Source organism: Oncorhynchus nerka, linkage group LG15 (assembly GCF_034236695.1).
Source record: "Oncorhynchus nerka isolate Pitt River linkage group LG15, Oner_Uvic_2.0, whole genome shotgun sequence".
In the NCBI taxonomy this organism is placed as follows: Eukaryota; Metazoa; Chordata; class Actinopteri; order Salmoniformes; family Salmonidae; genus Oncorhynchus; species Oncorhynchus nerka.
In genome coordinates this window covers 41,052,425-41,067,593 of record NC_088410.1, presented here as the reverse complement: position 1 = coordinate 41,067,593, position 15,169 = coordinate 41,052,425, and the positions used below count along the sequence as shown (strand labels likewise).

Below are 15,169 nucleotides of genomic sequence, written 5' to 3'. Positions count from 1 at the left end.
CATGATACGTCCTCTATCTATCTTTATGACAACAGGCACAACTCCAACATAAAGTTGTTTTTTTCAAAGTTGCCGAAATGCCATTTGCATCCATATCAGTGCATTCCTAACAACCTAACCATTACGAAACTCCTTTTCGATCAAATAAGCCTCACTTAGAAAATTAGCAATTACATTTTTTTGTTGACCAAATTTGACACTCTCATTGACCTCACTTCGTGGGCTTATCTTCATGGAGAGATTTTGGGCTGAGTAAAACCTCTTCCTCTCTGGCTGGATTCACTCCCGGCCTCTGTTTCCCACCCTTTCCATCAGCTGGGCAATCTGCAACTGCTACTTCCATTTGTGGACTTTTAAATTAATAATATAAAGCCATTGACTCTTGAAGATTATAACCTATAAATGCCCCATGTGCATAGATCAACTGTTTAACCCACAGACTAAACAACGAAGCCATCGATGACGTCACCCCATTGTTTCCTATGAGAATGCTCAGTGGCACATTTCAAGATCAAGAAGTGTCATTTCAGCGTGTCACCATCTTGCTACAAAAACATTGCATGTGCAGTTTGAGCGCTTCTCTAGGAAGTGACGTTGCAGGCTAGCTCAGTGCTGCCTCCTCTCCATTGAGTCAGGGGAGAATGACTGCCCCTTAGCATTGAGGATTTCATGTTGAAGGCCGACTGAAGCACGGCAGGTATTGTTTCCAGAAAACACAATCCCCCATTATAGTGAATGAGGAAACGGCGATCTATGTGGTCAATATTCATGGATATATAAAAACATACAATCATGGTACCAATAATTGGTTCTAATACACTAGGTGTATGTATGTCTTTCAACTGATTATTTTGAAATTGCACACATAAGAAGTTATAAGGACAATTTAGTTGCTAATGGCAGCCTGCAGTACCTCGGTCGGCTTTCAACTTGAAATCCTCAATGCGAGGGGGCAGTCGTTCTCCCCTGGTCTAAGATACATATTACTGTATTCCTTTACAGGATTTGGACTTTTTGCACTTCAAAAATGTTTAGATATTTACCATTTTGAAAAAAAGTCAAAATATTAATCTGATTGTATAAAAATGTCCTTTAACCCTATCAGGACCCAAAAGCTATGTTTGTTTTACTTACTTATTTGTTAACAATGTAATTGTAAACAGACACTGTATAGCTTCAAAACATGGTTAAAACTATCATTTTGATCTCAGTGATGGTCAGTCCTTGCATCCATAGCCCCGACTAAAGGGTGACCGCTTTGTTATTGTGTTAACTGCAGATTGTCGTTTCATGAATCTCTTCTGGTTGACCCGCACACTCAGAGACGTTTAAAGGACATTTTTATACAATCAGATTCATATTTTGTAATTTTTTCAAAATGGTAAAAATCGAAACATTTTTGAAGGGCAAAAAGTCCAAATCCTGTAAGAGAATACAGTAATATGTATCTTAAGGTTTTGTCAATACAGTCTCAGCTAAATGTACCAGAAGGGGGAGACAACTTTCTGTTTATCATTTACATTTACATTTACATTTTAAATTTATCAGAAACATCTATTTGACCAAATACCCAACTCCTAACGTCATACACAATCATGTACATACCAATAACAACTCTACTGATTTCTCGGAATAAAGCTCGGTTTCAAAACTTTTATTTTCTGCGACAGAACTAATTCAGCCTTGGTACACATTACAGATTGTGTACGTCCCTCCTGCTTTTCGTGCACAATGAAATAAAAATCATGACATTCAAATACATTTTAACAGCAAACAAATACATTTAAAACAAAAACCCTGATAAATAAAATAAAACACGCAATGAAACCTAGAACAAGCATTCTGAGAGAAATATGGTGCTCTTATTACCTAGCCTGGTGGTCCAGTCTGTTTACGCTTTTGCCAACTCCTCTCTGTGTTTGTTCCTTGTCATACAGGATGTACACTACATGACCAAAGGTATGTGGACACCTGCTTGTCGAACATCTCATTCCAAAATCATGGGCATTAAAATAGAGTTGGTCCCCCCTTTGCTGCTATAACAGCCTCCATTCTGCTAGGAAGGCTTTACACTAGATGTTGGAACATTGCTGCGGGGACTTGCTTCCATTCAGCCACAAGAGCATTAGTGAGGTTGGGCACTGATGTTGGGCAATTAGGCCTGGCTCGCAGTGGGCGTTTCAATTCATCCCAAAGGTTCGATGGGGTTGAGGTCAGGGCTCTGTGCATGCCAGTCAAGTTCTTCCACACCGATCTCAACAAAATATTTCTATATGGACCTCGCTTTGTGCATGGGGGAATTGTCATGTGAAACAGGAAAGTTCCTTCCCCAAACTGTTGCCACAAAGTGGAAAGCACATAATTTTCTAGAATGTCATTGTATGCTGTAGTGTCAACATTTCCCTTCACTGGAACTAAGGGGCCTAGCCCGAATCATGAAAACAGCCCTAGACCATTATTCCTCCTCCACCAAACTTTACAGTTGGCACTATGCATTGGGGCAGATAGTGTTCTCCTGGCATCTGCCAAACCCAGATTCATCCATCAGACTGCCAGATGGTGAAGGGTGATTCATCACTCCAAAGAACGCATTTCCACTGCTCCAGAGTCCAATGGCGATGAGCTTTACACCACTCCAGCCGACGCTTGAAATTGACCGTGGTGATCTTAAGCTTGTGTGCGACTGCTCGGCCATGGAAACCCATTTCATGAAGATCTTGACGCTGCCTCCAGAGGCAGTTTGGAACTCGGTAGTAAGTGTTGCAACCGAGGACAGACGATTTTCACGCGCTGCGCACTTCAGCACTCGGCGGTCCCATTCTGTGAGCTTGTGTGGCCTACCACTTCGCGGCTGAGCCGTTGTTGCACCTACATGTTTCCACTTCACAATAACAGCACCTACAATTGAGCGGGGCAGCGCTTGCAGGGCAGAAATTTGATTAACTGACTTGCTGTAAAGTCGGCATCCTATGACGGTGCCATGTTGAAAGTCACTGAGCTCTTCAGTAAGGCCATTCTACTGCCAATGTTTGTCTATGGCTTTGTGATCGATTTAATACACCTGTCAGGAACTGGTGTTTGCTGAAATACCTGAATCCACTCATTTGAAGGGGGTTTCCATATGTATATATAGTGTATGTGTAGCTTGACAAGGATAGAATAGAAAGTTGGCTACAGCACAGTTACAGAAGGGGACCAGGCTATACAGTATACATGACCAATGTTAATACATAAAACAACGAGTCTAGAGGTGGGCCTAGGCTTGTGACAAGCTGAGGAAGAGTGAATCAATCAAACATTGTCAATGTGTGTGACATCACTAATAGGAACAATGAGAAAGGTGAAATAAACAGATGCTATAATATGGCTATTTTTTACGCATCAGCTGTCCTAATAGTGAATCAATGTGCTTAATGTGAGAGAAAAAAAATTGGGCTCGATTCCTTTTGTTTTGTTTAAACCAGTCAAAACTGTGCAAGAAGTTACATGCATTCACACAATACTGATAAAGTGATACTTCTTTTTTAGGTTTGGCTGAATTCACTCTGTAGTAGGTATGTAGTATCCGTTTTGGCCCCTGAATAATGACAAGACAACTTCCATTGCAAGAAAGGATATAAATGCCTCTTCAAGGACCTTGAGAACCACCCAGACTCATTCAGAACTATAGAGGAAAAGAGGGGTGAAAGTCAGCCCTAAACGCAGCTCCCCTGGAAGGTAACATTAGCTATTCTTGTGTCCCCAAAGGGTATGAAAATAAATAGCTTGAATCTTATATTTTCAACATTGAGGCCAACTACCTCACTTTGACAACACTGTACACTATATACAAAAAAGATAACACAGACAAAGTACTGCTTCGTCTTTTCCTCAAACTTGACATCAGCAAACTCAAGCAGAGCAATGTCGTTTTGGACAGTACGAATAACTATCATCAACACAACAGTATGAGATATTGCCTTTCATACAAATAAGAAAATGATTTGTTCACATTACTTTAAAGAGTGTAGTCTTTCAGATGACATTGTTCCAGGAGCAAACACACAAAAACAAACTTAATGAACCCAAATCCATTACTACTCATTATCAAAACGTGTCCCCTAATGTTAATGATAACTCCGGCTTATTATATACAGTTATGTTTACACTCATGCATATAGTTTACAAGTAGCACATTGATAATCCAACATTGAGGATTATTCAGACATAGACAACACGAGGTATAGACAACACTAGCACACTATGCTCACCACGGCGCTAAAGTGAACATCGCCGCACACCTGGACAAGGAATCAACAACAATGTATGACTAAACTTGACACACAAGAAATTCTTGACTTTTCTATGAAAGAAGCACAACTGTAGAGTTTTTGTTGTTTTCTCTGTCACCTGCAGTAGTTAACAGACAAAATGAAAGATGCTAGGGACATCAAATATATAAAGGGATTGGCAGTCTCTGTCTTGGAGATCTTGATAGCTTACTACAGGGATGAGCAATGGACCTCATCATGAGGGACTGCAGTAGCTCGTGGGTCTGCGTACCCACATCAATACCACCCCCCCGCGAACAAAACATTTTAGCGAACCCCTCGTGACAGCGAAGAGAAACATTTAACGTTTTTAAGTTAATTTCCTGCAATTCTACACGTTGCCATGGGGTGTAGAGACATTTTGCCGTTTTAAAGCAAGTTTGCTGCAATTCCACACATTTTGCAACAGGGCGGAGAGAATATTTGTTTATTTTACAACTAATTTAATGCAGTTCTACTAATTTTGCCATGGGGCGGAGAGAAATATTTGCAGTTTTACAGCTAATTTCATGCAATTCTACCAATTTTGCCATTGGGTGGAGGCTGATGCACAACCAAATTTCGAAATCGCACCTTGTGTATCCTATTATTCTAACTCTCAACTGTAAATTGAGACTCCAACGAAGCTCCTAAGAATTGATTTATTGGTCCGCAGGCCTATCCAAGGAAGTTGCCCATCCAAGGCATATTATACATTTTCTGGACTTTATCGTCTTACTACGATGGAAGTCCTATTCACCCAAATATGGAAGATCCATACTGTATCCTTGTCTTAGGATATAATTCTTGTCATAAGAGGTCTGATAAGAATCAAAAGAGCTTCAACTCAACTAACCACGCTAGAAAAGGTTGATTCATTTTCCTAAAAACATTTTCAAAAAGCTTTCACTGAAAGATATCTAGGCTCATTCCTTCCAATTATATATTTTCTGTTGATAAAACTTGATTTCAATTTACACTGTTTAGTTTTTGTTTTACAATGATATTTAATTAGTAAATTGTGTTAAATGTATTTTAGTGAAAATTCAGATCCCCTTTTGACAAAACATCTCTGTGTATTATTCTGTGATATTCTCATCTTTTACACTTGTCTCCACTATATAACATTCTCACAATCTCTTCATTGTAAAAATGGTCTGTTAGCAGACAAAGCCGACTGAATGAAATATGTTTAACACAATTAAAAGAAAGATCATAGAAGACATTATAGGATATACAGTAAATACATTTCACAAAGCCTTAGTGCTTATTTCACTGTCACACCCTGACCATAGTTTGCTTTGTATGTTTCTATGTTTTGTTTGGTCAGGGTGTGATCTGAGTGGGCATTCTATGTTGTGTGTCTAGTTTGTCTGTTTCTGTGTTTGGCCTGATATGGTTCTCAATCAGAGGCAGGTGTTAGTCATTGTCTCTGATTGGCAACCATATTTAGGTAGCCTGTTTGGTGTTGGGTTTTTGTGGGTGATTGTCTCCTGTGTCAGTGTCACATGGGACTGTTTTGGTTTTACACGTTTGTTTTTTTGTAGTTTATTCATGTATAGTTTTCTTATTAAAAACAAACATGAATTTCAACCACGCTGCATTTTGGTCCTCCTCTCCTTCGACAGAAGAATCCCGTTACACACCACTAATTCATAATTTATTGACTTGTCTAGTGTAATAGTATTGTCGCTGATAAATGTTTCATGGGGAATTCCTAAAAATATATAACATGTGCATTAGTGACATTTTATATCAGGTCATTCTTCTAGTAAGGAAAGGTTTCTTTAGTGTCTGTAGTATTGGAGATGCAGTCATGACTGCAACTGTACTGTGTAGACATAACAGGAGTTATAGTCTCATTTAGGTATTTACCTCAGTAACTATGTATTTATCATCCATATGCTCTTCGCATTTAAACAACCACTCATGTTTCTGTGTTACAGGAATATTATGACATATTTGTCTAGTGTATTTTTTGGGGGGGGGGGGGGGGGGGGCGCACTGAATAGATATTGTGGATGCCAACCAGCAGCGCTTTTAGGCATAGCTTTGAAGTTCTGTATAACCAAACAAGCAAGTTTTTTGCTTCATCTGAAATTACATTTTTGGATACACAGCCTTAGGAGTCTTGATCCAATGAAAGTCAACAGAGAGCTTCCATTTAAAATAAAGCTGCAACAACAGGATTGAAGGAGCTAGAGGACAAACACTAAATTAGTAGTTAGAAAAACAAAAACAGAATCCCTCCGTTTTCACGTTTGAATTTTTTTGGGCCACCATCCTGCTGGTGTTGGTTTAGAGGCTTAGTTGTAGTAGTGGATTCTTCACATGTCTTGGATGTGGCAGTAGATGGCTTAAGCATTGGATGTCATGGATGTTAGATTTAGGACAACGGGACGTGGTAGTCAATGGCGTAGGAGACCTTGGATGTGACACGTCAATGCCTCCAAAAACCTTGGATTTAATCGTACATAGTTCAGAGGTCTTGGATGAAAGCGATAATTATTATTATTTTTTTTCAATCTTTCAATTTCATTTTAGAAGCTTTCAAATACATTTCAATAGCTTTATAAAGACCTTTTAGAAGCTTTCAAAGACTAAGAAGCTTTCGAAGATCTTTCTGAAGCTTTCGAAGACTCTAGAAGCTAAAGCTTTCAAATATCTTTTAAATATTGCTTTTTGAATCTTGCTTTCAGATCCTTTATAGACAAGTTAGAAGCCCTTGATGTGGCAATAAGCTTCCAGGGAGGAGAATACGATGTACATGAGCCACAGGCTGAAGAAGAGACAGGTGGTTGCGATTTTGGGGCCCCGGGGCCCACCTAGCTCGCCCCCAATCTCAGGCCGGCGCCGGTACATCAGCACAGCCACGGCGACAAAGGCGAAGATGGTGAATAGGGTGACGGAGAAGGCCAGGGTGCCCGGATCCACCCGGAAGTCGTTTCCCTTGGAATTGTGGTAGATGGCAGCGATGGACCAGGCCACGCCGATCCCCAAGAAGACGTTGACGGCATTGCTGCCTGTTACGTTGCCGATGGAGGCGTCGGCGTACTGGTCCTGGATTGCAGCTACCTTGCTGGCAAACGTGTCTGGGGGAGTGAGAGAGAGATAAAGAGAAAGGGAAAGGAAGAAAAAGAAGAATTGTGAATGGAGGTAGGGTGACATGGATCCAAAATTAGATGTCCATGCATGACAAGAGATATGACATAGTGTACTACTCAAGAACACTTCATACAAAGCACTGCTTTTAGGAGTGACCATGCCTAATTGTGATAAAACCCTGTCATGAGAGTGTAGAGTTAGATGGTGTATGTTACTAACCTGGCGTCCCAATGCCGCAAACACTAGATTGGTGACAGAGTCCTAATAAGACCCACCGTGTGTGTATACATGTCTGTGTGTATTGTGGCATGTATGGAACACACCTGGCACAGACGTCCCGAGCGCCACAAACACCACGGCGGTCACGGAGTCCTTGAGGCCCACGGTACAGCCAAAGTGGGAGGCCAGGTCTCCAATGAAGGCGGTGAGCAGGCCAATCATACTGATGGAGACCACGAAGCAGGCCCAGCCGTTCCAGTAGTCGGTGGGCGGCACAAAGGCAAACAGGAGCTTCCAGAAGACGGTGAGAAAGTGCATGACGTAATCAAAGCAGGAGGGCAGCTTCTCCTCGCCGCACTCGTCCTCATCATCATCGCCTGAGACATTTCGAGGGGAGGACAGATGTGTTGTAACCCCAGCTTCGTAGTTGAATTTCAACATTTAACATGTTTAAAACCTCTGCTACAATGTTAAGTTTCTCTGCAATGTAAGTAAACAAGTCTTAAACTGTGAGTGGAGCAAGAGAAACTAGCCACCACTAGTCCATTCTAAATTAAAACACAGACGTTCAGGCAGTCCTAGTAGCGTTAGCCCCACTCTCTCCACTCCCTACAGACTGTGTGGAGAGTGAATTTCCACATTACACAAATAATGAAGCCTCTTATCACATCAAGTCGGGACAGTGAGCCACATCTCCACTCATTGAAGCCATGGGAGAGTTCATTAGGGTGACTGACAGCGTGGCTTAAAATAGCTGATGGGCAAAATCCATCTGAATGCGTTTCTCTGCATGGGAGCAGGAAATGGTCACGTTTTTGTGTGTATATGTGTATGTGAGTGTGTGTCTGTGTTTGTGTGTATTTTTGCTAATACAATACATGTTGTGTCCATGCGTATGTCTCAAGACATAGGCCTGCATTTCAATACCTGTTTCAATGCTTGATTCTATGCATGCGTGGGGGCGTGTGTGTTTTATAGTATGTGAAATTTCAAAATGTTTGTATGCTTTAAATGGCAGGATGTCATACTAATTTCAGCTTGTCAGCTAGTAGAATTCACTGTACACTTTTGAGGAAGATAATCTTCAGCTGATAATCAGCTGAGGGGACGTGCTGTACCAAAAAGAACGAATGGCAGGAATAAACGTGATTGCTCATTAGATGATGCATTCTCAGGAGCCTAGTATGCTGAATTTGTTTTTTTTCTAAACAGTATGTGGTACTAGCACACAATATGCAGTTTAAATAAGTAGTAGGAAAGCCTGATTCTGGACATGGCCACAAACACACACACACACACACACACACACACACACACACACACACACACACACACACACACACACACACACACACACACACACACACACACACACACACACACACACACACACACACGTAGTTTAGAACCCCACGAGCAGACTAATTCATTACATGGACTTTTTAATGATCGCATTACTAACCCTGGAGGAATCTCCTCTGGAGTGCACTCCCATGTCTAACAAGCTTTGTCTTCTTCACTCAGGCTCTCTGTGGAACTTTGTGTGTGTTTGTGAGTTTGTGTGGGTGTGTGTGTGTGTGTGTGTGTGTGTTGCTTGATGAGTTTGTTGTGCTTCGGCGCTGCTCCGCTGATAAATCAACAGTGCATTGGAATGTACTTTCGGAGGGCGTCTGGAATGTGCTTCGGATGGCATTGTGGTGAGGGTGATTGTGTAGCCAATTAAGACAAATGTGATATGAAAGGAAAATAACATCTTTTGGACAAGATTTGATTTTGCTCTGAATACATAATCCCGTATTGTTGTCCAAGAATCAGAATATAGGTTGCGTCCCAAATGGCAACCTACTCCCTATAGTACACTACTTTTCAACAGAGCCCTATAGGCCTTGGTCAAAAAGTAGTGCACTATAAAGGGACGCATGATGGTGTTATGTTTAAGAGGCTACCCTGCACTTCCTAGACCTAGGGAGTTTTCCCCTGCCACTCTAGTTGTGGCTTGCTCTTTTGGGGTTTGTTGGTTAGGCAATTTGTTACAAACACTTTTCTAAAAAAAGCTCTATAGGCTGCCAATGAAATGATTGATTGAATTATCTGCTTACCAGAGCTGACTGTGATAGCTTCCATAAACTGCTGCCTCCAGCTATTGGTTCCAATCAATAGAGCCAAGTTGGTCTTCTTAATCAGCTTATCCACTGTGTTCTGTGGGGCACCAGAAGAGAATATTTTAGTCTATTAATCCTCAACCCTGCTTATTTAGCATTCCACAAACACAGATACATGCCCAGTGAATACACCTTGGCGGTGAACATGATGTACAAGTCTATAAAATACAATAAAGACAAACCAGTTTGATTTATCAGGGCAGACTGTGAGCCAAACCATTTCACATCCACTATATCAACCTCAAAACATACCCTGACTCCTACCCCTAAAACTACAAAGACATTTTTAATGCTCAAATTCCGAAATGTTCATCCTGATCACTGTCTCTTTCATGTGGAATATGGAACTTACAGTATCAGTACACCTTTTGGATTGACAAGATGGGAGATACCACTTAAGACATCAGAGGTATGACTTACTGTAAGTAATGGGAAATACAATCTCAAGTGCAGCTGATTGTCTTACTCCCTTTCCAGGTGGTGGAGTGGGTGGTTTTATAGTCCACTAGTTGTTTTACGGTCCTATCAAAGCTGTGATTTACTGTTATTAAAGGTACAATTTGCAGGTTTTTGCACGACACGGCAGATTTGAGATATAAATGAGAGTTAATGATCCGTCATTCTCATTGAAAGCAAGTCTGGTAAGCGGTAGATCAGTTCTTTGTGCGGTATGCTATGCTTCCCCTCTTGAAGTTCCGTTTTTGCTTATTTTGTGTTTTAGTTTTGTACGTCAGCTTCAAGAGCTGAAAATACAATCTTTTGGGTTAATCCAAATATATTTCACAGCGTTTCAGATATTGCAATGATTATCTACACTCTGTACATTGCTTTTTGTGTCACTAAAACTAAAATCAGGGGAACATTTTAGTAACCAGGAAACTTCTAAGAAACCAAAAGGTAGTCATTAATCTAGTAAAATAGAGCGCCTCAGAAACAGACGAAAGCGGAAGTGTGGTCTCGTACCTTGAACTCATACGACTCCTCGATGACAACTTCCAGTTTGACGTGCTCCCCGAGGGTAGGCCGGCCCATCTCAGCGATGCGGCGTTCCTCCTCCTCCTTCTTTGAGAGAGCTTCCTCGTCCCCTTCCTCTGAGGGAGAGAGGGGGAGAAAGATAGAGATGGAGAAAGAAAGAGGAAGGGACGAGAGAACACATTTGGGTGGTTAGCGGCCATGACAAGGACGATACCCATAAGAGGCCATTCATGTGTTTCCGTGAGTGGTCAAGGTAGCTGTTGACTGTTCAACACTTGCTCTTGAAAACCTTTACACTTTTCAAAATATTGTGCTAAATACTATGCTGCCTTGGATATTTAATTTTCCCATAATCCTTTCTAGCACAGTTCCAGCTACTGTGGTGGATGCATAACCTGGCCAGAGCATAACAGTTCAGCTTGGCTATGTTTAGAGAGGCTCATAAGTGTGAAAATGTCACTTGAGTCCAGGTTTCTGTTGCAAGTGTACCTTCTTGTGCTCTGTTTATGCTAACTGAGAAATGGTAAAGTGAGGACTAGGAAAAATGTGCATTCACAGGCTACATAAACGATCTGTGGTAGGAGAAGCCACAAAGGTGTGTGAAAGAGGCAAATGTGCAATAGCTGCATGATACTGACTATTAGCTTTGCTGTGACAATCTAGCCATTTGAATGGCCCAAAGCTAGTCACCGAAGCAGAAACAGAGACATACTGAGCTGATGGAGAAAGGGTGTTCTTTCAGAGTGACACTGGAAATAAAATAGCAGCAGTTATTTCGCAGAGATTTCCAGCCGGAGGCAGTATTGAGACGACCGTGACAGAGAACTCGTGAGTCACACAGTGGCGTATGTACAGCCTTTGACACAACACCGGCACATGGATGGTGAGAGGGAGGATAGAGGAGAGCGAGGCGATAGAGAAGTGAGGGGAGGATGGAGAGTACAAAGGGAGGATGTATACCTGCAATGCTGATAATGGTGGCGGGGACAGGGTTATCCCTACCCTGCACTTTCCGGTAGACGTCCCTGCCTGAGGGACAAGTTCACAGTTCATTGCACAAAGAGCTCCCATTAGATTAAAAAAACAGTTTCAAAGGTTTCCGGATAAGTCAAAAACACTATCCAATATATTTCACAATATTATGGTGGAGGAACGCACGTTTCAAATGAAAAGCTGTGGAGATTCTTTGATCCTACTGTAAACTTTACTTTGTTGAGTACATGAGTTCGAGTACATTTGCTTTGAGACTTTTGTTAAAGTTGCAGCTCTAGAGGAAATATGTTTTTAAAGTTATCCGGGGAAAACCAGTGACTGCGTTTGATTGAAAATATTGTTTTTCATATAGCATTGGATCCAAACACTCCACCTGGAGAGTAACTGAATGTGAAGAGTTTTGTTCCTGCCCATCATTAACACACCTGATTCAGCTAATCTCAGCCCAGACCGAAGAGCTGATTGAAGTGTGTAGGCTAAGTGCTATCAACTGTGTTATTGCTGGGCTGGAACAAAAGCCTGCAAACTCAATACATCTTCAGGACCGGAGTGACCACTGAAATATATTTGAAGTTGGAAGTTTGCATACACCTTAGCCAAATACATTTAAACTCAGTTTTTCAAAATTCCTGACATTTAATCCTAGTAAAAATTCCTTGTTTTAGGTAAATTAAGATTACCACTTTATTTTATGAATGTGAAATGTCAGAATAATTATAGTGAGAATGAATTATTTCAGATTTGATTTCTTTCATCACATTCCCAGTGGGTCACAAGTTTACATACACTAAATTAGTATTTGGTAGCATTGCCTTTAAATTGTTTAACTTGGGTCAAACATTTTGGGTAGCCTTCCACAAGCTTCCCACAATAAGTTGGGTGAATTTTGGCCCATTCCTCCTGACAGAGCTGGTATAACTGAGTCAGGAAGGTAGGCTTCCTTGCTCGCACACGTTTTTTTCAGTTCTGCCCACAAATTTTCTATAGGATTGAGGTCAGGGCTTTGTGATGGCCACTCCAACAACTTGGCTTTTGTGGCAAAATGGCTTAAGGACAACACTTTGTAGGTATATTTGGGATCATTGTCCATTTGGAAGACCCATTTGCGACCAAGCTTTAACTGATGTCTTGAGATGTTGCTTCAATATATCCACATCATTTTCCTACCTCATGATGCCATATATTTTGTGAAGTGCACCAGTCCCTCCTGCAGCAAAGCACCCCCACATCATGATGCTGCCACCCCAGTGCTTCATGGTTGGGATGATGCTCTTCGGCTTGCAAGCTTCCCCCTTTTCCCTCCAAACATAACGATGGTCATCATGGCCAAACAGTTTTATTTTTGTTTCATCAGACCAGAAGACATTTCTCCAAAAAGTACGATCTTTGTCCCCATGTGCAGTTGCAAACGGTAGTCTAGCTTTTTTATGGCAGTTTTGGAGCAGTGGCTTCTTCCTTGCTGAGCGGCCTTTAAGGTTATGTCGATATAGGACTCGTTTCACCGTGGATATAGATACTTGTGTACCTGTTTCCTCCAGCATCTTCACAAGGTCCTTTGCTCTTGTTCTGGGATTGATTTGCACTTTTCGCACCAAAGTATGTTAATCTCTAGAAGACAGAATGCGTCTCCTTCCTGAGCAGTATGACGGCTGTGTCGTCCCATGGTGTTTATACTTGCGTACAATTATTTGTACAGATGAACGTTGTACCTTCAGGCATTTGGAAATTGCTTCCAAGGATGAACCAGACTTGTGGAGGTCTGCTGATTTCTTTTGATTTTCCCATGATGTCAAGCAAAGAGGGACTGAGTTTGAAGGTAGGCCTTGAAATACATCCACAGGTACACCTCCAATTGACTCAAATGATGTCAATTAGCCTATCAGAAGTTTCTAAAGCCATGACATCATTTTTTGGAATTTTCCAAACTGTTTAAAGACACAGTCAACTTAGTGCATGTAAACTTCTGACCCACTGGAATTGTGATACAGTGAATTATAAGTGAAATAATCTGTCTGTAAACAATTGTTGGAACAATTACTGGTGTCATGCACAAAGTAGATGTCCTAACCGACTTGCCAAAACTATAGTTTGTTAACAAGACATTTGAAAAAACAGTTTTGATGACTCCAACCTAAGTGTATGTAAACTTCTGCCTTCAACTGTACTACAGCACATACAGTAATCGCCAGGCATGTTAGATGGTATTACAACTGGTCACACCTTACACAACAAAGAACACATTCATAAACCATTCATGAATCATTTGTAATACCTAAATTACCATTATTAAAGTGTGTCAAGTGTGTAAGCTTTATGAATTTCTATTTCCTGTAAAATAGGGGGAATTCAACTCAAGTTTCTGGAGACATGAAATGATTTGAACCAGAATTGAGCTAGTTCATTACACTGTTGTATTTACCTTATCTGCAATTAGCCTACTGTATACAGTTGAGTAAGTACAACGTGTTTGAAGAAATTGCATTCCCAAAAGACTTGATTGAACCCTGATGAATAGTGTGACCCTACCATTAACGGTTCACGACCCAACCGTTAAAGGACCACAGAATGCGCTCAGTATGTCCATTTTTTTATCAGAATGAATTAGATTGAGCAGTAAAAGCCCCACTTTTATTCCATAGGCTGGGATCTGCACTATGCAGCTGTTGCAAGAATACATTTTTCACTTGAACTTCTTGAATTCAACCATTATTGGGTTCCATTACACATTTAGATTTGTGAGCAGCCATCCACAACAACCACAATTCATGAGGTGCAAATAGCTAAATGAGAGAGCAGCAGTGTGATTCACATCAATGCGCTATGTAGATATCAATAATAAGTGATATCTGTATCGCCGTACACTACACTGCTGTCATCCTTACCTCCAAGCGTTCATTCAAATTGGGTAGTCTTTGGATGCCGACAGCAGTCGTACCATTGAAAGACATAGCTTGGACTAGCCTACAAAAGCCTTTTCCTGCTCTTTTCCCATGATCCATCAAACACACCATTTGATAGTCATCATAGTGGTCAGACTCGCTCAGGTGGAACAAATTTAAATGTGCGCCTTTTTTCAATGCTGAGTTGAATGTCATTGACAAAACAGAGAAGGGTCAAAGATATTTTTTCGCAAACATCCTTTCTGAATTGAAAAGTAATCCTCAAAGTAATCATCTAGTTTTTCAAAAGTATCTGTAATCTGATTACACAATGTTTTCTGGTAATGTAACGGATTACAGTTACCAGTTTTTTTGTAATCCCTTACATGTAACAGATGACATGTAATCCGTTGCTCCCCGACCCTGTCAATGGCATGGTATTAAACACATCAAAGACGTGGTTTCCATACGGTTAATAACACTCCATTGACTCCATTCCAGCCTTTATTATGAGCCGTCCTCTCCTCACCCCACTGGTACACGTCTA

The 15,169-nt window shown here is 41.0% G+C and overlaps 1 protein-coding gene across 5 annotated transcripts in view; it reads right to left on the bottom strand.

Moving 5' to 3' along the window:
• Positions 1-1,639: 1,639 nt before the first annotated feature.
• The window catches only part of slc8a1a (solute carrier family 8 member 1a), a 49,143-nt gene continuing 35,613 nt past the window's right edge, over positions 1,640-15,169 (bottom strand). For all 5 annotated transcript variants that reach the window (XM_029682293.2, XM_029682297.2, XM_029682298.2 and 2 more), the window contains 5 exons: positions 11,711-11,779; positions 10,739-10,866; positions 9,713-9,812; positions 7,718-7,990; positions 1,640-7,381 (listed from right to left, as the gene is read on the bottom strand). In XM_029682293.2, coding sequence (XP_029538153.1) covers positions 7,005-7,381; positions 7,718-7,990; positions 9,713-9,812; positions 10,739-10,866; positions 11,711-11,779 — 947 coding nt within the window. In that variant the 3' untranslated portion in view covers positions 1,640-7,004. The remainder of the gene's footprint in view (positions 7,382-7,717; positions 7,991-9,712; positions 9,813-10,738; positions 10,867-11,710; positions 11,780-15,169) is intronic.